This window comes from Scomber japonicus, chromosome 15 (assembly GCF_027409825.1).
Source record: "Scomber japonicus isolate fScoJap1 chromosome 15, fScoJap1.pri, whole genome shotgun sequence".
NCBI lineage: Eukaryota > Metazoa > Chordata > Actinopteri > Scombriformes > Scombridae > Scomber > Scomber japonicus.
In genome coordinates this window covers 17,935,581-17,959,036 of record NC_070592.1, presented here as the reverse complement: position 1 = coordinate 17,959,036, position 23,456 = coordinate 17,935,581, and the positions used below count along the sequence as shown (strand labels likewise).

At 39.5% G+C, this 23,456-nt stretch overlaps 1 protein-coding gene across 2 annotated transcripts in view; it reads left to right on the top strand.

The window, feature by feature from the left end:
* The window catches only part of elmo1 (engulfment and cell motility 1 (ced-12 homolog, C. elegans)), a 101,049-nt gene that overhangs the window by 28,175 nt on the left and 49,418 nt on the right, over positions 1-23,456 (top strand). For both annotated transcript variants that reach the window (XM_053334872.1, XM_053334871.1), the window contains exons 2-12: positions 8,227-8,381; positions 14,065-14,105; positions 14,321-14,393; positions 14,495-14,545; positions 14,672-14,841; positions 18,191-18,226; positions 19,895-19,994; positions 20,665-20,816; positions 21,020-21,098; positions 22,566-22,616; positions 23,239-23,361. In XM_053334872.1, the coding sequence (XP_053190847.1) occupies positions 8,304-8,381; positions 14,065-14,105; positions 14,321-14,393; positions 14,495-14,545; positions 14,672-14,841; positions 18,191-18,226; positions 19,895-19,994; positions 20,665-20,816; positions 21,020-21,098; positions 22,566-22,616; positions 23,239-23,361 (954 nt within the window). In that variant the 5' untranslated portion in view covers positions 8,227-8,303. The remainder of the gene's footprint in view (positions 1-8,226; positions 8,382-14,064; positions 14,106-14,320; positions 14,394-14,494; positions 14,546-14,671; positions 14,842-18,190; positions 18,227-19,894; positions 19,995-20,664; positions 20,817-21,019; positions 21,099-22,565; positions 22,617-23,238; positions 23,362-23,456) is intronic.

Genomic DNA, 23,456 nt, shown 5'->3' with positions numbered 1-23,456 from the left:
CAGGCATTTTTGACCACAAAAAATCTTCCATATACTATTGTTTTTTCATCCTTTTGTATTTGTCAGTATAAACAAAGTGGATTGGGACAAGATTCAGCAACTGGAGGCTGCACTGAAAGCCTGTCAAAATTAATTGGTTGTAGTAGAGTTGATGTGTCAGAAGTAGGAGAAAGAAAATCATGAAATGAATGATCTAGAGATCTATAGTGTTGTGTTTATCATATGTCAGTCCACATTTCAAATTAGGAATGCACCGATCCAACTTTTTCAGTCCCAGCCAGTACATGGGCTTTGGGTATTGGCCAATACCAAGAACTGATCTGATATCAGAGTTTAATTAATAAGCTGTATGCCTCACTATGAGGACTGGGATCATTCTTTTATGTCAGACATGTCCAAACTAGTCCATAAAGGGCCATGTGGCTGCAGGTTTTCATTCCAACCAAGCAACAGCACACCAGGCTTGCCTCATTTAATTAACTGATCTCAGTCTTCAGATAGCTGATTGATCGAATCATGTGTGCTCTTTGTTTGCAACAAAAAACTGCAGGTACAAGGCCCTTTATGGAATAGTTTGGACATGCCGGTTTTATATAAGGCAACATCAGACTTGACTTTGCTTTCCTGACATTACTTTCCTAACTAATGTAAACAATATGGGTGAAGTAAACTTACAGAGAGGTGATGCTGAATGACCTCAACAGGTTCTCTGTACGAAACATATAAATCTGAACAAATTATATTTCTAAAGCAGTTGACAGCAATGCTATTTTTTTTACCAGGAGTGTTAGCAGTGCTGGAGTGATGGTGACGTGACAAAGTGAGGAAATTATTCCTGGAGGGGAAAGTGCCTGAAGTAAGCTAATGGTAACTGCCAACCATTGCTAAATAATCAAACGGAAACTCAACATTTATTAGTTTTTATTTGAACATAACCACCACAGTTATTTTGTTAATTTCTGTGTTGCATTGTCGCGGTGGTATTTCGTCATTACATTTGAGGCCACACAACTAATTTTCTCTTACCAAGATTAGCTAGAATAGCCAGTCTTATTAAGGGTATGCAGGCTCCTTTGGACAGATGCTACTTACTTGGTCTTTTCTATTAAGTCTTGCTGAAACAACAGCAGCAACCCAGCTCCGGTGGGAGAAAAGCATGGCACCAGGCGGCCCACCAGTGTGTCTTCCTTTCTAGATAATAAATCTACTGAGATCAGCCCCATAGTCACCTATACCTGATCAGCTATTTGAATCAGTATCTGACCCTGTAACTGATGTTGGTATCATATCAGTATCCCTGCTTAAAATGAAGAGTCAATTAAATTCAAAGTTCTAAGGTCATATTAAAATCACTTGAAATTTAAACCTTGACTTAGTTTGGAGAAAAAAAGGCTTTACTTTGAAGTCATCAGCTCATCAGGTTTGAGTGCCGGCTGGCACAATGACATTGTCTGTAAAAAATGTTGCCTCGTGGTCTCTAACACCATCAGGGTTCCCGCTGCAAGGCTCCAGAGATGTGCTTTACTTACAGTAGATCATGTTCCCCTTCATATTCATGCTTTCAGTTTCACTGTCTGTTCTCTCTGTTCCTCCTCCCTCCCCATCAGCAAACAGCTCCTCCTCCTCTTTTAATTAAACTAGATTAAAAATGTTAAAGTAACTGTCTTCATTTTTCATTTTTTATTGTAGTTTAAATTATTATTAAAGATGTTAGAAATAAAATGAGGTAATAGCTCATACATTGTAACGTTCTGTTATGAATATGACGTGAATGACACCAACTGCATTATACTTATTGTTTTGTATTTTGGGAAACTGCATGTTATTTTGATTTTGATTCTCTTTCTTGAAGAAGTTGTGATAAAGCCACCTAAAGGAAAATCTGAAAAAAATAGTTCAAAATTTTGGGAAATGTGCTCATTAACTGTCTTCCCAAGAGTTAGATGAGAAGATCAATACAGCTCACATTATGCAGTAAATATGAACCAGTAGTTAGCTGTCTTAGCTTAGCATAAAGGCTGGAAACAAGGGGAGCCTGGCTCAGTCCAAAGCAATTATCCTAGCTAAAAATCAACAGTTAACATGATATTTCTTGTTAAGTGTAAAAACAATGAGTCATGGCCCATTTAACCTCAACTTGACATTTCCACACTTTCTGAATCAAATAAAATAAGATATATAATATATTGATTTGTGAACTTTATAAATGTTGGTAGGCAGATTTTATTATCTTTGGAGAGAACAACTCTGCATGCAGATAGGTGTAATTCCCAAAATGTGGAACTATTCCTTTTCAGTTTGACATTTTGAAACCTGCGGATGTCCTGCTCAATAACTTCCTGTCTCACCTCCTCTGTCCTCTCACATCTTCATTTTTAGCTTGTTTATTCATTTCACTTGCTTCTCTTCCTTTTATTATTGATTTTTCTTCCCTACATAATATGATCTTGATTTTAATTTGCTTTAATGTCATTATGTCATTTTTACTATTTTTGCCTGTCCTCCTCAAATCTTGATTAACTCTCACTCCCGTCCCCCTCTCTACCCACTCATGTTTCGGTGCCTTTCTCACCTTCATCATCCAATCCTCTCCTCCCTCCATAGACGATGTGACCCTCACATTACACATCATGAATTATTGAGGTGAAACCCAACACTCCTCTGCTACCCAACAAATCACAGGACTTCTCTGCCTCTCTATTTCCTCTCCTCTTACGTTCTTTCGCCTCATTATTGATGGTTTTGTTCCTTAATTTTAACCTCTGGCAGCAGATCAGATCACCAGTTTCTGAGAGTAACATGAGATATAGTTTTTATTTCCTCTCTTTTGGAGCTAATCCTCGGGAATTTTGGCTCCTATAACCCAGCAGCACATGCCTCTCTGGTTACGGCAGGTGGGCGAATGTTTGAAGACAGATTAACTGCAGACACGCATGTGAACACACACACATTTACAGATTACAATACCTTGCTGGACTGGAGCCTAGTTAGAAGAGTGGTTTGATGATTTTGGCTGTGTGTTATTGCATACAGTACATTAGTGCAATTCAATCAGTGAAAGGATTATGAATGCGTGTCAAACAAATGAAGAAGGAGAGAGCGGAGTGTGTTTAATGTTTTTTTGCCAAATTCTGTGTAATAATATATTCTGATGAGAAAGAGACCTAACAAGAAAAAGAGGAGAAATCGATGAGTGCACAAAATGTTGGATATGTTTGACAAAATGAATGAATGAAGGTTAAAAAAAGGAGCGAAAGGAAGCAGGGTCACTTCTTGAGGAACTTGACAGCGTTGGGTGGTAAATAAAAAAGATGGAGTGAGCCTGTTTAACCGTCTGGCAGAAGGAAAAATAAACACACACTCACTCACACTCAACTAAACCAGGTAGCAAATCACCTACTCTGACATGATGAGCTCTGACAGCAGCTAGCTTGATAACAAGGTTCCATTTACACCATAAAGATGCTGGGATGAGATGACAGAGCGACGGATTGGAAATTGATACACAGCCCCCCTGGTTATAGTAAACACTCATGATGACATGTAGAGAATATATGGAGACAAACACACACACACACACACACACCTAAGAACAATCCTCCTTGCTCAGAAGTTGTTCCCTGCAGCAGCGTGTTGATTTCAGGAAAAACATGTTGATCAAATGTGTGCCGGATCATTTGTAGCCCTCCTGGTGTGCTCGTGTGTTGAACCACTGTGTCTCTCAATTACATTTGAGCCCATTTTCAAGGGATTTACTGTTGCTGTCAGCAATGAGATAGGTGTGTGTGTGTGTGTGTCTCTCTCTCCAATCAATAAGCCTCAAGGCCGTGCATGTCTGAGTCATCTGTAGTTCTTGGAAGATGATGACAAGATGCTTGGAATACACACACAAATGTGTGTGAATACACACACAAAAACCGAATTCTAAGTCACCACATGTACATATACACACTCACAACAGCACAGGAGCATACTTTGAGTGGCCGTCATTTGTATTTGTTAAGAGGACATCAAAGTAATTGTTGACTTCTGGAAACCACGGTTGGAACTAACAGTTATTTTCATTATCATCAATTAATCTACTATCTTCTCCATCTACCAGCAATCCAAAATGTAAAGATATATAGAAACCAGAAAATATTCACATGTAAGAAGCTGAAACCAGAGAATAGTTGCAGTTTGAGTTGGGGAAAAAATCTCTCTCTCTCTCTCTCTCTCTCTCTCTCTCTGCCTCTCTGCCTCTCTCTCTCTCTCTCTCTCTCTCTCTCTCTCTCTCTCTCTCTCTCTCTCTCTCTCTCTCTCTCTCTCTCTCTCTCTGTCTCTGTCTCTGTCTCTCTCTCTCTCTCTCTCTCTCTCTCTCTCTGCCTCTCTCTCTCTCTCTCAAGAGTGGCAGCTTTATAGCTTGAGTAGCTGTCTTCAGTCAGTATTGAGAGGGATGAAAAAACGTGTATAGATGATGAACAAGCTATTGTCTGTCTGAATGAATGAATCACACATCCTCTGCCTATGCACAGTACAGCCAGGCTTGTCTTTGTGAGACACTTTTTAATTCTAACATAGAATAAAAAGGATGGAAATATTCTCAATACTATACAGTTTCTCTCAGCATCTAGTGCTATTAAATGTGATGTGTGCTCATCCAGATGTTTGTATGTATCTATTTTAGTGTTTTCTCACCCACCACCTTGCTTTACTGAGAATAGCAACCAAGAGCAATATTTCCTCTATATAAGGAACAGAGAGAGATGCACAGCTGTAGGCTCTGAACGTCACTGAAGGCAAAGTGTCTCAGAAAGTATTTAACAATCCTCTCTAATCTTCAATGAACATACACGTTCTTATTTGAATGGGTGAAATTCAAACCAGAGGGGTGGAGTGACTCATCTTGGGGGAATTGTGACAAACATGACTTGAGTATGACACGGTTTGGAAAGAAAGATGCATGCACATCTCGAGCTATTGATGCAGCAGATGCCATGGCAACGGGCCCTTGAATAAAGGCTATGTGGATTATTATGGGGTGACTCACACACAACACCAGGCCAGTCTCATTATGTACACTATCTTTAAATTAATACATGCTTATCAAACACACACACATAAACACAAATACTCACATTGTGCTGTAAGTAGTGTTCACTATAGCACAGATGATAGGCATGCACATAAAAACACATTTGAATAGTCAATCACACATTTCATCACTCACTGTTTTGCCTGTGTTCAAGCACACATGGGTGTGTATCAACAGTCACACTATGCTCAATAGTTTTCTCCCAGGAATTAGTCTGAGCCCGTCTTCATGCATTATGGATTGAGATTAAATATGTAAACAAGCTCCTGCACCAAGAACTAAGATGATCCAAGCTTTCGAAACATGCCGCGAAAGTAAATTATGAATGCCTTCCTTAGTCATTTTTGGGGATCTTTATTCTGAATTTTGTACTTGATAACTGTGCAATGGTGAGTTAAATTAGCCCCCCTGCAAGCACACAGAATTGGCATTATCCAACTCCCCCTGTGTGGTTTGGAGTGACTGTGATTTGACTGTTTTTCCACCATGGGCCCTCTAACTGGCTTATCTTAGAAAGCCACAGGGTTTCAGGTCAATCCAGCTGCCTGTTCCTCTGTCAGACATCATGCTTTTTCCCCTGCCCTCCCAGGAGTCATCTGCACAGGGACAGAAGCCAGGGAGGAGCCACCCAGGATTACAGACTTGGTGTGTGTGTGTGTGTGTGTGTGTGTGTGTGTGTGTGTGTGTGTGTGTGTGTGTGTGTGTGTGTGTGTGTGTGTGTGTGTGTGTGTGTGTGTGTGTGTGTGTGTGTGTGTGTGTGTGTGTGTGTGTGTGTGTGCATATGAAATACGAGCGACTGTTGGTGTGGTTTGTGCTATACATAGGAACCAGGGTGCCCATGGTTGCAAGAGCAGATTCAAAGTGTGATTTCAGTTACGCTTTGACCAGTGAAATATAAGAACATGTGGGTTTGTGTTGCTTAACACGGGTTAACCCACTTCTTTTATAAGAGTGCATCCAAAAGTTGCACCATGAAATTGCAAGACAAAAAAAAGACTCAAAAAACAATATATTGGCCAATATAACGTATTTAATATGCACACAAACATAAGCATACAGTACCTTAAATTTGTCATAAGGCCAAAAATGTATTAAAAGATAAAGTTGTCACTGCTCTCTGGTGGAAAAATCATGTAATGGAGACATGTTTTGAAATCACTTCAAACATATAATATCTACATACTGTATGTAACTTCTGTCAGGCAATTTCTTGTTACTTAGGTTAGGTATAGAAGGACAGGTTAGAGATTTTTGAATCTGTCTTAAAACATTAGCCAAGTGCTATAACTATTCCCCGTGTACAAGTTAACTATTAAAATATCCCTTCTTAATTAAGTGATGGGAGTTAAAATCCAAAGTCCTCATTTCATGCAAAAATGTGTTCAGATGTTTAAATGAGGCTAATTTGACGCTTCAAAATAAAGCCATACAAATTAGTCAATTTGTCAATCAAGTGGAGACTCTCTAAAGTTCAAATCTTTTAAGTACAAACTTTGCGATTCTCTGTTGAGCTGCAGTAGAAAAATAATACTAAAAAGATTGACATTTGGCACCAAAAGACTCATTTTGGAAGATATACACTTGACTTGATTTGACTAATTTGTACAGACTCAAATTAGATGAGATGAGACTCATTAGCACAAGATAAACGTTCAACAGTGGATTTTGTCCACCATCAATTGCACTGAAAGCACATTGAGAATTAATATTTAATGGTCTGTATGAACAGCAGTAATGATTACAGCAAGAAAAAGCCTCTTACAGTGTCCATATGGGAAACTAACATATACACTGATATCAGTATATCTTGGGATAAGCTAATATTGGCCACTGGCCAGTATATCAGTCAGGCTCTACTCCAAACACAAGCCGACCTATGTGATATCATTGTAGAAATGTTCTCAGGCTTGCCAAAGCATATCTAGAGCCACAGGAGACATTATGTTGTTTTTTATTTACAATTGGTGTTCAATTGGTGCAGTGCCCCTTTTATGTCAGTGGGAGGAAGTTCCAGCCTGGTAACTTGTTAAGCTGTTGCTGTTGAGTCCTGCATGCATACAGTAGTGACTATTGTGGCTGAAGTGCAGCTACCATTTCTGCCTGCACTTCAATAAAAGAGAAATTCATCTCTCAAACTGCAGGAACTCTTACATTGCACTTGTATCAGTGTGAAAATGTTACAGAGTAAATGATGTTACTCTGGAAGCTGTATTATGTTGCTGCCAGGTGGTTTGTGTCTGTCTGCTGTATATAAATGGCTGAACTGTGTTAATACCAGTCAAACAGTAGATCTTTTAAAATTACAGTTTGAATTCGCTCACCTGCTGTGACCTCATTAGCAGTTAAACTTAGATGTGAATTAAACTCTAGAGTGTATCTGCCCCACCGGCACATGCTAATGCTCAACATCTACATCAACAACTGCAAATTAAATTAGGCTATGCATTGAGGAAAAATAATTGATCTCGGAGGACAAAAAAGTTTGTGTGCTTTAGTTTGTAGAACTGGGAGTTCAAAGTGGAGCTGTGTGTTCAAGTGTGTGTATGTGTGTGTAGTTGTTTTTTACTATAACTATCTGCAGAAATGTGTTAAGTGTTTGGTTTTTTAAGGTTAACCGAGACATGAGCAAGGCAGCGTGTATCTGTGGGCTAATGACTAAAGATGGTTTCTATACCTACACTGATAATAGAGCCTCATGCACTGCAGCTGAGCAACCTGACCTCAGATAGTTTTGGGGTATGAAAATGTAATGGGCCAATGTGTGTTATTTATGTGTCAATACAAACTACTATACACTGGTGTAGGTCAACTGAATCATTTCTTCTAAATCTTTAAATATTGAGTGAAAGTGAAATATTGGTTTGAGTTCTTCACTAGCTTTGGCTGTAATAGTATGAACATTTTCCAGAGTGCTGCACTGTACTCATGTCTTATTTATTTTTCTGCCCTCACTTGCTGACCTTCTCTCTTCAGTCATATATAATATTTGAATTCAGAAGACGCTAACACAAACAAACCATCATGACTAGGCGTAGTTCTTGACTAATGTGCCCCAATTTCTGTTTTTTTCCCCTCTTTATTTCTATCCTGCTCTCTTTTCTTTCCTTCATCTTTCTCTCCATCCTCTCCTCCTTTCTGCCTTTCTCCTGCAGGTTTGGATGAGACAGCTCCAGGAATAGTGACAGAGGTGTGAGGCAGCAAGACCCACACCAAACACCCCCCGGCAGCCATGCCGCCGCCGGCAGATATTGTCAAGGTGGCCATTGAGTGGCCGGGGGCTTTCCCCAAGCTCATGGAGATAGATCAGGTAGGTGTCTGAGCACAAAACAACATCACTTTAAATCCACTGGGGTTAACGTCTAACAGATACATAGTAAATGTTTTGTCTGTGAACACAGTGTATGTTTTGTCTGAACATAGCATTGTACAGTAATCCGTTGTTGTGTATATATTGGAAGTAGTTCAGATGTCTGGGGGTATGTGTGTGTCTGGACGGGGTGGGCAGATGTGATTAGGGCATGATGCATCTTTGCATTGTTCCCAACAATTAAACTAATTAGCCTGAAGGAAGTGCCATTATTAAAGTTGTTGATTAACGGGCAGCATTGAATGTAATACACAATCATTATTACTGGTTTCACATATACTACATTAACCCTACCTTTATTACAAAGTAAGGTTTATAAAATGTAATTCTTATAATTTTATAAGGAAAATGACCATTATTATGATTTAATGGTTGGCAAAGTACCCCGACTCATTAAAGGACTATTATGCATATTTATAGGTCTGTATTTTTAATCTGGGGCTCTGCTAGAATATCTTTGCATGATTTACAGTTCAAAAATCTAATTTTTAAATTTTGGTGACGCTTTATCAAGCCTCTCAGTTCAGACTGTCTGAAACAGGCCGTTTTAGTTCCTGTCTCTTTATGGGTCCCCTCCTGATGAGCCCACTTTGTTCTGATTGGTTAGTTTCCAGAAGCTGCATGCAAACTTACTTTGGTGGCTTCAGAGGCCCCGACGACAAACCGTAGTAGTCAAAATCAGACGAGTGGAGTCTCTTGTTCTTTAGTCTAAATGTCAGCTTCTCAAATCAGGTCAGAAAATGACAGTGGACGGCATAAACAACACACGGAAATACCTTAGCGTCCAACTTAGCAACAAAGGCTACAGGACAGACGGCTGTTTATGGGCATGCAAGATGAGTTGATGCCAGATTGTTTTAAAAAAAAAAGAAACGTTGATGCTGTTTAACATAGATATCTGACATCGTAACAATATATAAATAACAGAAAATCACAAAAGACATAATAAAGTATGTCCACTTTAAGCTGCTAAAGGGACTCTTGCAGTCTCAGTAATTCCTGCTGGACTGATGAAAATCAGGCAGTTTCTGGTGTCAAAATTGCCATGCTGATTGGCAGATCAGTGACTCTTGCAAGATAATGCATGTCCAAACACAGATAAAGGCCATGCTTTATGTTGCAATCGTCAGTGTGTAACAACCACTGGATAGCAGGCTAATAAAATAATTAGCCCAAACAATGACTACCTCATGTGTGAGGGGGATGACATGTTTACTGTTACATTGTTTGATTACACATGCAGTGTGTAAAATGGCTCTTTCTCTGTGTGTGCGTGTGACTCACGGATGGGCTAATGATTGTACAAGTTATGAGTCATCCTGGCAACTGGAACCATGATTGCCCTTCTCAATGGATAAACAACTGAATGAAACATTGAACTGCAGAGTATATGTTCCTCTAGGTTTGACATTAGGTGCCTTAAGCACTTACGTGTACATGTAGTTTGTGCATTTAATGACCTATTATGAGCAACCTGTCTCTTCAGTTTCTTTTGTCTTTACTTATTTAAGCCACCTCTCCACCTCCTCTTCTTCAAATTCTCTTATATCTCCCTGTCATCTTTCTCTTGTTTCTTCTATCTGTTGCCTCCTTGTCCTTTTTTTCATTCCTTATTTTCTCTCTCCTCCTCCCTGTCCTTTGTTGTAACTGTGAAACTTACGCCATGCCTCCTCCTCCCTTGTCCTCCAGCATCAACCCCCACCTCTCCCTCCTCCCTTCTTCATCTCCTCTGTACAATAGGCCCTGCAGCAGCATATGGTTGTCTGAGTCATGCGATGGGGAGTGGGCTTCAGCTGAGAGTGTTGGGGTATGTGCGTGTGAGTGCGTGTGAGTGCGTGTGTGTGTGTGTGTGTGTGTGTGTGTGTGTGTGTGTGTGCGTGTGTGTGTGCGTGTGTGTGTGTGCGTGCGTGTGTACGTACATGCTTAGGTGTGAATTTAAGTGTGTGCTCTTTTTCGTTTGTTTACGTGGTTATGTGGCAGCATACATAGTTATTATTCATGCATTTGTGTGCTTATATGTTGTCAACTGTGTGTGTGTGTGTGTGTGTGTGTGTGTGTGTGTGTGTCTCTGATTTCTGTTAGTATTTTAAGTGTTTTACTGCAGGGTGCATCAATACATCAGTTTCAGTCTGTATGTTTTTGTGTTTCTGCATAAATCACACTGTTTGATTTCTGTATCTCTCCAAATATCATCAATTCCCATCCCCCGCCCCTCCAGGCACAAAAGTCTAACATTTTTTGTGGCAACACTGGAGAATTGATGCGAAGTGCTGACAATTTTAATAAGCGGTTTACCGTTGTCAGTAATGCAATAGACAAACAGGGGGAGAAACAAGGTAATGGGGGTCTCTGGTGGGATGAGAGATTTGTTTGCAAGTAGAAAATACGTTTGGAGGCGGTTGCAGGAGATTTAACGCAGAAACAAGCAATAGAATTAAAGTAAAAACAAGCTGGAACAACTATTGTCAAGCAACAGAGATGTTTCATAACTTTCATAATTTAGCAGCTTTTTCTATGATGTGAGGCATAAAAATGATTTGGTTTCATCACCATGAGTGTTACCATTTACATACACATAGTCAATTCATCCATTGTTAATATAAAAGTATTGATTAAAGCAGCTTTAATACATTTTGTGCCTTCTTATTAGATTCTGTTCTCTTATGGTCACTGTAAAAGAGTGTATTAGATTATATACCATTAAGAATGGTCCTATCCATTTTTTAATGTTTTATTCATATAACAGTTTTTGTAGGTTACTAATTACGACTATATTTAACAGTTCAGTGAACGTGCATTGAATGTGCAATGATCAACATTGGTCCAGGCTGGTAAATTCAGCTTGTTGTGTAACTGAATGAATGACCTGAAAAGGAAAGATGAATTGTACTTATTATCCTTCCTGTTAGAAAGGAATGTGTCACGTCAGATTAAAAAAAAAAGCTGATGGACAGTATAGGATGACTGGACATGGGATTGAATGTAATATATTAAGGTATCACACTCATTGCCAGGTACAATACTTTGAAGGTGGATCATTTTCCCCTCCTTGCCAGACCGCAGTAAGAGGAGGTAATGGTAAGAGAGGACATTGTGGTGGGAGAGCAGCATAGGGGAAGAACAGATAGGACAGCGGAGGTGGTGGAACTCTTGGAAGATGAAAGGGAAACAAAAAGCAGCATGTATTTATACCTCAGAGGTAATAAGATATGAGTGTAGATGGAGGTCATGAGAGAAGAAGAGGAGTCTCGGTGGGGAATGACTGGCGTAACATCAGTTGCTTTGTTTGTTGTTCATTTTACAGTATATCTCCAAATTAATAATAAAACTAAAAACAGACGTGCATTATAATTAAACATAATAAAAATGTGCAAAACAAGATAAATGCTTGTTTCAGAAGCAAGGGACCATCTCAAAAGAGGAACACTTAAAAAAAACCTCATCCCTCCTGACTATAATAAAAAATGCTTGTATTCACAGCTGTAGCATTTAGATACACTTAATCAGACAGTCAGTGGTGGTGAATACACAAATGTTATAAAATCTTAGAAGAACAGTGAGAACATATTTGCATATTAAATTGGTCTAAAAAGAGCAAATGTTTGCACATGTGATGCAGAAGCTAGAGATTAAAGACTTCCTCAGAGCACTTCTTTAATTTTGATCAGTAATTTACTTTCAATACAGAACAAAACTGCAATTGAGTGAGCAGGGAAGTATTATGAGTCAGTATATATTTATATCAGTCATAAAAAGTTTAGCACATGTTCCAGTGTTGTGTAACTTCTATTATTCAATCTACAAATATACATTTACCATTAGTTTATTAATTAGCCTATGCAATTCAAAATTGGAAAAAAAGCTTTGATCTTGCAATCTGAAAGCAATGCACGCATGGTTTGTCTAAAATTAAATATCAGATAATATTCAAAATGTCCTAAAATGTCCCTTTGAAACCCATAAATACTGTAGTATGTTGTACTTTTGGACATTTGGGACTTGCAGTATGCTGTCAGGCTACAGTACACACACACACACACACTGAGCCTGAGGGTGACAACAGCAGCCAGTTTGCAAATATTAATACTGACTGGCACAGAAACACACACTCCTTATATTTGTCATCAACCCCATCACCCCCCATATGGATTTTGCAAGCTCATTATTTTTCCTCCAATCCCTCTTTCTCTCTATGTAACAGCCACTCTTTTCCTCTCTCACCGTTCTCATCATACACTCTCTCACTTCGTGTGTTTGCTGTTGTTTTCCCTTCATCTCGTTCAGTTTGCTTATTTTTCAGTGTTGTTATCATCTGTGTTCTCCCTGTTGTTCACATAGCAGTCCATCGTCCTCTTCTTCTGTCGCCTCTCCGCCTCCCTCTCCCTGTCACATATGCCCACCATCCTGCCACCATTATCATCTTTCTGTAAATCTTCATCACTGCAGCTCATATTATTTGAAGCAGCCTCTGTCACTGGGTTAAACCCCAAAGAAGCAGCAGCACAATCATATCATGCACAATTCTAAGTATATTGGGACTGTAAGCAGATGCTCACTAAGTAGTTGTGTATGATTGTTAGTGTGCACAATTATAACATGATTTTGGTGCCTTTGTGATTTTGACAAGAATTATACTCGGCACAGTGGGGATAAGAGAGCTCAAACCATCTTTAAAGCATTTTCTTAGTTCTAAGTCACTGACTGCTGGACAAAACTTCACCCTGTGAATTGAGTGAAATGTAACCTGGTGCAAGAAGTATTTAGATCCTTCACATCAGCAAAAGTAGCAACACTGCAATGTTAATATACTTCCTGGATTCAAAATATCTTCCTTCAGTAAAATTACACAGGTAAATTGCAAGTGTTACTTAAGTGTTGAAAAGTACTCACTGCTTATAATGTTCACTTTTACATATTAGGGTAAAATGTTCACTTTTACATATTAGGGTAATATTATATTAAGGCCTTTTTTATCAGGGCAAAATGAGACAACACTGATCCATTGAGCAGGGGAATATTTTGTTTAAAAAGTTTATATATCACAAAATAAGGTAGTAAAAAGTATTGTTTTGGTCTTGAGTATCGGTTACTATTGGTAACCTGATGCACCAGGTTTCACAGAACCATCTAAGAAGCCATCCATGGAAACTGTTTGGACATGGGCAGGCCCTTTCAAAAGATATTTGGGAGGTGATTGTATGAACCATCTATCACCGTTTTACTTTTACTTGTACAGTTAGATTTGTGATGCCGATTGAATTTAATCTGTTATGTAACTGCTAAATCAATGTGGTGGAAATATAAAGTAGCACAGTAGAAATGCACGAGTAAAGTACCTCTAACTACTACTTAGTGTAGGTGCAGTACTTGAGAAGGTGTACATGTTTTCTATCACCGATGTTCACATGGAAAAAACATTCACATCATAATGCCTGAAATGATGCAACAGAGATGGTCAGTGATCCCACATCAGCACTCGGACAGTTGGGTAAATAACAGGCTCCTGAAGAACAGCCTCTCATCGAGCACTCCTGCAATATAAAATAATTACAGCCCAGTCTGAGTTGTTTTAAGAACTCAAGCTTGGAGTCTAGCCTAAATGTAGTTTTGGTCTTTTCCACAGAAAAAGCCTCTCTCAGCCATCATTAAAGAAGTGTGCGAGGGGTAAGTCTGCATTTGTCTATTTTTGTGTATGTCTACATGCAAATGCAGGCCTCTAAAATTGTAAATAATTCTCTAAGGGCTTCTTGCAAAAACCCTCTCTCTCTCTTTCTTCCTCTCTCCCCATACTCGAATCCTATTAGCTGTATTTTCCAGAAATTGTTCTTCGCTTTTAATACTAATTACGCAATGTTTTTTCTCAACCTGATGGCATTTAGGTGGTCCTTGGGGAACCCTGAAAACTTTGCTCTGCAGATTGCTGACGCTACCAATTTCTACATCACAGAAAAGGTTTGCTTGTCTGTTTTTTTAATTCCAAGCAGCAGCTTCCAATGTTTAAATATGTCATAATAGTTCACTAACTTCTGTTTTTTTGTGGTTATTTTCCTCAGAACCGCAATGACATTAAGAATGGTTCAATCCTGCGCTTGACCAATTCTCCTGTAAGTTTCAGTTCTCTGTTTGTAGCTACATGAGGAAATACTTCATACATCATTTCCGATGCACAGACACATATCATTTTTTTATTAATCTGTGTATGTATGTGTCCTCCTCCTCTTCCCCTCCAGTACCAGACAGCAGTGCTGCTTCATGAGAATATCCAGTCATCCAGCATGGATTCCAAACTGGAATCGCTGAAGAACCTGGCCAATGCGTCGAGGGATATCACCTTCGCCCAGGAGTTCATCAACCTGGATGGCATCTCCCTGCTTACTCAAATGGTGGAGAGTGGGACTGAGTAAGTGCATTATCTGCTGCTCTGTCTGTCTCTCTGTAGTTGTTCCTAACTTCCTCTGTTGTTGCCTCAGTGTGTTCCTCCCTACATACAATTAATTAACCTTAATTAACCTCTTTGTGTGATTAATGTGATAGATTGGATATGGATAAGGTGGATATGTGTACAGATTTTTAGTGCTTTTCTGTAATATTGATATCAGGCATTGATTCCGCAGTCTGATCCATTTCAAAATGTCATCCAAGTTAAGTTTTTTGATTTTTTTCAGGCAGAAATCAATTCAAACCTTGCTGCTGTTTAATTGCACATATTTAATTTGTAGCTACAGTATATCTTTGTCTGAAGGGACCAACCAGAGATTTGTGACAACAATCCATTGTGATTTTAGTAAAGTTTATTGTGGGGTTAAGCAATGCTTGTCTAGCTCTAAGTAATTAGGAACTCTAATCGTATCCCATCTACACATCTCTGATTCCAGGAGGTCTTTGAAGTTGCACTGTGCAATCTGATTGGTCCAAAGCTTTAATTCTGTGTACATTCTTCACTTCACTTCCTCATAGTAAATGACAATAGGGAAGTCCTGTCAAACTATAGAAAACTGCTGCCTAGATTGCATAGATTTTTTTCATTTAAAATAATAATAGAGTACTAATTGTGTAGCATATGTCAAAGAGTTTGCGTCTTTATTAGTTCTCAAAATATTGTAAGCGTTCTGAAGAAAATATTATCAAGCCTGTCTTAAACAAAAACAACCATCCTGATCAAACATAGTTCTCCATGTATGAGAATATCTCTGTGCCTGCTATATTCAAGATGCATCGTTACATGTTTGAAGAGATGTAAATCTACAGAAGAGCCTACAGGAATGTAATGTTATAGTATATATGTTGGCCCCACAACTACGCCATACTTTAGTCTTAATGTGATGGTTATGGACTAAAGGTGTTGTCCAGATGTGTTACTGCTGAAAAGAGAAGAGGAAGGCTGAGCAGTACATGCCCAGGGGCTTTTTTTCATCCTGTGTGTGTTGGGGCTGGAGCGCCCTGGAGACCGTCTCAACTGAAGGTTAAAGCGAGGATTTTTTTTTTCCGCTGAGGTGGAATTTCTCAGCTGTGATGCTGCTATGTGTGTGTGTGTGTGTGTGTGTGTGTGTGTGTGTGTGTGTGTGTGTGTGTGTGTGTGTGTGTGTGTGTGTGTGTGTGTGTGTGTGTGTGTGTGTGTGTGTGTGTGTGTGTCACAGACTATGTGAGAGTGAGGTGGGAATGCAAATGTGCACACATACAGTGCAAACCAGCAGGGAGGGCAGCAGCGGCCAGCCGTCCAAAACACACTTGTTTTCTGCCTCATGCAATTCTCATTATTCATCCCTTTTTTTATCCCAGAGAGAGAAACAATAGATGGAAGCATTGTTTACTTGCATAAGACATCAGTGCCTGTTGGCACTTGTGTTGTAAACACACTCAAACAAGGTCACATATGATCTTGCTAATAGCTCAAAATTACTTGTGTACAAGACACAAGTGCACACAAACCCTTATCTCCAGATCCACAGAGCTGGATTTACTGTATTATTTGAAACATAAAGGTTCAAATTCCGGTCACATATTTAATGTGTGCTCTTCAGCAGAAACCATTTAATGATCTCCTATTTCTGGGTATGAGACAGCAGCCCCTCTAGCATTATACTCACTTCTACTACTTGACAGGAAATCATTGAAGCCTTTCCTCCTTTTATGCACATAATGTTCAAATTAGCAAATATTTGACCCTGTTTGATCTACTGCAAGGAGCCATCACGTTGGTACTGATGTTGACTCCACTATGCTCCTAGCTCTTTCATTAAATATGTTGTTATGTAAATTACCATCACATAAGTTATTCAGTGCTTAAGAGTTTGAAAGTGGTGTGTGTGTGTGTGTGTGTGTGTGTGTGTGTGTGTGTGTGTGTGTGTGTGTGTGTGTGTGTGTGTGTGTGTGTGTGTGTGTGTGTGTGTGTGTGTGTGTGTGTGTGTGTGTGTGTAAAAGAAAGGGTGAGCGAGAGAGCAAGTAATTCTGGTGCATTATTATCTCAACATAAGGAGCTTATGAAACAGCAGATAGGTATCAGTGACTAAAACACACCCATACACACACACTCATTAGTGTGCCTGCCAACCAACTTGGTGTACTGTAATTATTCAAGAGGATCATCACTGGAGACTCTTGAGGATAGAGCGGGACTGTGATCTCATGCTTTTGCCAGAGATGTTATACTGTATTCATGTGGAAATCAGTTGGCCACTAATGCAGTTGTTGCCCATGCAAGAGCTCAAAGTCAGAGGCACATACTGCCCTCTACTGGCTGAAATTTGGAGCTCCTGTTTTTTGATGGGCTCTGATGGTCACTGCTCAGTATGTACAGTGCAACTTCAAATACATTATTTAGATGTTTTTTCTTGCAAAAGATAAGGGAAGAATTATTTTGTATATTGATTTTAAATGGTCAATTCAACTGGGCAAAAAAAGTCAAATTATATTTTGAGAAACATTTTAAATTTTGTTTTATTTGCTCATCACTTCATATCATTCTCAGAGATTTGTGCCTCCATCACAATACAATTAAGGTGAATGTTCTATTTTTTCTGGAACTCTTGTTAGTTTTTATTGGAACTACTAACAAAGGGTTCCTATGAAAAGTGACAGTGAGATTTGTGGTCTACACAGACTAAAACATTGTTTCCTGGAAGACACATTGCTGTTGTTGATGGAAAAAATATGTTTCTTTTTTTGTAATCTGGGCTCGACTTCGATGCTGTTGTAATACATTTGCAATATGTATAATTGGTAATAGTTTGTACAACGTGACTGAAAATATCAATGTATATCAAAATATAAATTAACAATGTTTAGGATTTTTCCCACCTTCACATCAGCCATTTCAGGTGTGAAAATATTAGATGTGTTCATATTTTCTTGTTAAATTAAAATGTTTGATTTATATGCATTGTTATTCCTTCACAAGCTTGCTGTGTGAAAGTAAGGTTGGCAGCAAACTGCTTTTCAACTCTTTCTGCTTGGCATGCTTTCAAGGTTTTAGTGGGTTTACTGGTTCAAAGTGTCTAAGATGGTATGAAAGTTTGTGCTGAATGAACTGTTTAATTTCATTTTGCTTGTGTCTGAATTTACACAACAAAAATCATTTTTGTGATGTCTAATAGACCGGACTTGCTTGGACTCTGGTCTCTTTCAAGACTGTTTACACATTAAGTCCTGGTCAGACTGTCATGTTTGTTGTTCCTGCTCTGTGCTAGCTCAGACTAAAAGGTGTCGTTTGTTTTCCACCTTTGACACCAAAGTTTCTCAAATCTTTGCAGGCGGTATCAGAAACTACAGAAGATTATGAAGCCCTGGTAAGCCCCTACCCTTCCCCCCGGCCCGGTAACGTCATTGGCTCTGTGCTCTTCCTAACCTGCTGGCCGAGTCTGCATGATTAAGACTCTGGCCCCAGTGCCTTATGGGAAATTTTATACATGTATAACACAGCCTCTTTCAGGCTTCCATTTTTAAATCAGTGTCGCACTTTTTTTTTTTTTTGCATGTGGTTTTGGGCAACAAAAATCAAACAAATTCTTCGATTTGCAAACTGAAAGAAGACCAAGATTTTTTTCTAAAAACCTTCTAAAACTCAACAAATTAATTTATCACAGGTAAATGTAACATTACTTAGAATACAAGTTGTTGTTTACTCCTGAATTAAATCTTGGTGCTCTTGACTAAAATGGTGCTGCTCAGGGTGAGGGGACTTTCTATATTTATTCAGCTAAAAGATGTTTCCTCACAACTTCACTTACTATTCAGCAGTATTAGCCAATAACCTCTGTCACCACAGGAACATCATCCATCAACAAGGTTGTCTATCTCTATTTCCTACTATTGTCAGTATCCTAGGATATCATATAGAGTTGAGTAGATAACTACAGTGTCCTCTATAAATGCCCAGTGCCATCTGCAAAAGCCTCTTCATCCTTCAGCTGTGGGTTACTAATTGTCCATTTAACTCTTCACTAATCATCTACCATGCAGCAAAACTGACCCATGATGCTATTTCTTCAATCATTTTTTGTCTTCTTTTACTGTATTTAATGACAAATACTGCTCTGTCATGTTTAAAATAGGGTTTCCATTTCTGTAAACTATAATATGTGTTTAAAAAGTGCAAAACTTCATTTATATTTTATTAGTTTTTCCTCAAAACATTTTCGACTATAGGTCTATAGTTGGGGTTTTTACATTTCCACGTCAAGTTGATACAGCTGATCAAGGACAGTAAAACTATGAAATATGTATAAAACATGCATACAAGATGGAACATAGACAAAAAGCCTCAGTGCAAGCTGTATCTACAGTGCATAATTTGAACACTAGAGGTCAGTATTGTAACTATATTGGTCAAGTCATGAAACATCTTAAATGTTACAACTCACTCAACAGTTTTGTATCCTAAGAAACTAGAAATTATTTTAGAAAATGACTTTATCTGCTGGTCAAAACTTCTTGCGTCTTTGATAATGATATACAAATTATTTCTCATTAAGTACTGCCAGCAATAGTGTGTCTTGGATATAACAGCTGTTCCTTGCTTTGGCCTCCTGTGACTCTTGCAGAGTGATTTATTTTTCCTGATATTTGTGTGACTGCATGACTTCACTCAATGATGGAGCTCTCTGGTCCTGATTGACTACCGTACTGTGCTGCCCAGCTCCTGTTGGCCTTCTGACAGCCCCCGCTGTTTCTTAAAGGCCAGTCTGTCTGCACTGCATCGCAAACCTCTATCTCTCTCCCTGTCTCTGTTTTTCTGTCTTTTCTCCAGCAAGCCTGGTTGCAGTATTGAACTTATGTTTCCTCTGTCCCCTCTCCTCCTCTCCACCAACTCTCCCTCTCGCTGTCTCTGCTGACTGCTCATTCCTCTTTATGTTCCAAGCCATCTGGCCTTTGCAGCTATACGCTGCTCCAAGCCATCTGCTAGAGAGAGGTTTCCTATGGTCTGTGTATCTCTGTGTGTGTGTGTTGTCTTGTAGTTTTGGCGACTTGCTGTCCTTCACTCTCACGGCCTTCGTGGAGCTGATGGATCATGGCATCGTCTCCTGGGACACTTTCTCTGTGGCCTTCATCAAGAAGGTCAGCCAAGCAAATGCCTCATTTAACAGGGCTGGGGTTTAAGAGGGACTTGTATTCATAATGCTGCTGTCATGCTGTACTGAACATTGGCTGGAAAAGTTCTAATTTAACAGTCACACTATGGTTGTGATGGCCTCTGTGATAATTACAAGGTTGGAAGTTCTGATACAGTCATTAAGCTAACCAGTAGCATTTCTTCAAAATTGATGATGATTTTAGTTTAATAACATCTATTAAATAATATGCAGTTTAATTCTTTGCAAACTTTTATGAGGAGAGAATGTAAACATATATCAATGTAGAATTACTGTCAGTCAAATTGGTGAGTTTACTTGATGAGATTTAGAAATATGTTAATGTTGTTACATCAAACTGTGTAACAGACAATAGAGAAATCTGCAGTGTAAAAGCAAAGTTTGTGTACTATTCCTCAGCTGTAAATATCTCTCACATTTATGATGATGTCATGTATAACAAATAAATTATCACAGCATGAAACATTTATCCATATATATTATCCAACCTAGATTTTGCTGTAATGTGAATTTCTCCTCCATGGATCAAAAAGAGTCTCACTTCATCTTATTTAAGTATCTATGTGTCACTAAAGCACAAAATGTGATGAATGTATTGTTTTGTTTTTATTTCTCACACCCCGTCTTTTCTACAGATTGCCAGCTATGTGAACAAGTCAGCCATGGACACAGCAGTGCTGCAGCGGTCCTTGGCCATCCTGGAGTCCATGGTGCTCAACAGTCAGGATCTGTACCACAAGGTGGCGCAAGAGATCACAATTGGACAGCTCATCCCCCATCTTCAAGGGTGAGTGAATGAACCGGTAGTGTGTGTGTGTGTGTATGTGTGTGTGTCTGTGTGTGTAATGTGTCAACATACATTAAGTTGATTTATTATAGTATCAGTATCTCCTGCACAGTGAAAAATGCATTTTAACACACATGAGCAGCGATATTTAACTGCTAATTTTTATCTTCAATATTTCTGTTTGTGCTATTTTCCAATCCCAGGACTGACCAAGACATTCAGACCTACACTATTGCTGTCATCAACGCTCTCTTCCTCAAAGCTCCTGAGGAGAAGAGACAGGTGAGGCTGCTGCAGTGTGCACACACAGCACAAACACACTGCACTGCATATACTGTATACTGTACATAATTTCATGATGCGTGATACATAGTACATTTATGTGTTATCACTTCATCATTTTTGTACTGTGAAATCGTACCTAATGTGTGTATTTTAGTGTCTAAGAATGTTCAGTGTCTATAATGCATTGGAAGTCAAGTGTAAAAGTAAAATGTATTAGCGGCATAGTAATATAAGCATGTCCGGACAAACCCCCTCATTCCCTACTCATCTTTCTTTCTGTTCCTCTCAGCAGAAGTGACATTTTTGCTCCACTATACACTCATGTTTTTCTCTCTCTCTCTCTAGCTCCTTCACCTATGTCATGCATTGCCCCGTAGCTAACCACACGATCCCTTGCATCAGCAACATAGCGTCCAGCGATGCGCTTTGACATTAATAATGAATGATGCTAACCCACAGCTTCCTCCTATGCAGTATACAAGGTCTAACGCTATGCAGAAGTAAGCTTCACAGCTCCACTGCATACAAATTGTATCACACTTAGTTGTTGCAGCACTTCATTGACTAAGACCAAATGAGCAGATTTTGATAATTTGTCAAGTGGGGGCTCAGATTCATGTGGTCTGTTGGAAGCAATTCTAACTTTATTTATTGGAATGTTTACAGTGAGAAGAACAATTTCTATCTTTGCCCTGGAGCAGACATGTGGTGATATAAGTTTACCACAGCCTGTTTTATGTCAGGTGTGTGTGTGTGTGTGTGTGTGTGTGTGTGTGTGTGTGTGTGTGTGTGTGTGTGTGTGTGTGTGTGTGTGTGTGTGTGTGTGTGTGTGTGTGTGTGTGTGTGTGTGGAATCGCCCATCAGTAAAGCTATTATTATGATCCCCCAGTCTCTCTTACCTTTTTGCTGATTCCGTTGCCTCCCTCCTCTTCCTCCACAAGCTGCACCACTGATGGAAAATGATTTTTTTAACCTCCTCCTAAGCTCTCTCCCCCCCCCCCCCCCCCACATTCACTCACTCATCCTCTCTGTGTCTCTGTTTCTGACTTTGTTTCCTCACTGCACACGATATGGTAGTTTGATGAGCACATTGTGGACATCCTAAATTGTCCCCTGACAGTAAGTGCACCCTTGATTAGCACACTTTGTAGTTTGCACTGTAGAAGAAATTAGTTAGTGCATTAAGCATCCCTTTTTAAGATTTAAGTTCTATTTTGGGATGGCTTCCTTATTTTTTTTCACGGCCTGTCACTGCATACTTTGCAGTGTGCCATGGCAGTTTTTTTTTATTTTGCCCGCACTCATTTTTCATTTCAACATTTAGAACCCTAAGAAATGTGGGGTTTTTTGTTGTTTTTTTGTTCATATACTATTTTGGCTGATTGTTTTATCCCCCACCCTCTCTCTCTCTCTCTATCTCCCTAAATTCTGTCTTTCTCTCCATCTCTGTTTCTCCCTCTATAGGAGATGGCCCACATTCTTGCCCAGAAACAGCTGCGCTCCATCATCCTAAGTGTAAGTCTGTCTATGCCCTTCTGCTCTTTACGTCCCCAGTGTCCAGTGTACCCTCGTGTGTGTGTGTGTGTGTGTGTGTGTGTGTGTGTGTGTGTGTGTGTGTGTGTGTGTGTGTGTGTGTGTGTGTGTGTGTGTGTGTGTGTGTGTGTGTGTGTGTGTGTGTGTGTGTGTGTGCGTGCGTGTCTCTCTCTCTCTCTCTGTCTCTGTCTCACACTGTCCCTCTCTCTCTCTCACACTGTCTCTCTCTCTCTCTTTATCTTTGTTGGGGTTTATGCCTCTGCACCAGTGCGATATCAGAATGGAAAATGACACCTGCCACCTCTGGCTCGGTCTCACCCCGCTGGTTATTATCTACTGCACTCACTTTCTCACACCTGTTCGGGTTTTCTCTTTCATCCTCTCCCTTGTGTTAAATCTCATTTCTCCTTCTCCCGTTCCCTCATCTGACTTGTCCCTTCTAATCCTCGTCATTCACTCCCAAATCCTCTTATTCTCCTTTGTTATCTCTTACCGTCTTCCTCCAAAATCCATGTCTGGCCTTTCTGACCCCAAACCCTCTCTCCTTCACCTCGTCTTTGCGCACCCCCACCCCCCCTTCATTTTTTTCATTCACACCATGTAGAATGTGATCCGGAGCAACACACCCATCAACGACGAGATGGCCCACCAGCTGTACGTGCTGCAGGTGCTCACCTTCAATCTCCTGGAGGACCGCATGATGACCAAAATGGATCCCCAGGACCAGGTGAGAACTGGAATTGATGCAGGCACAAATATTTGACAAATGAAAGGGTTAGTCATTCTCTCAATACTTTCTAACTTCCTCAGCCTTTCTGTGGC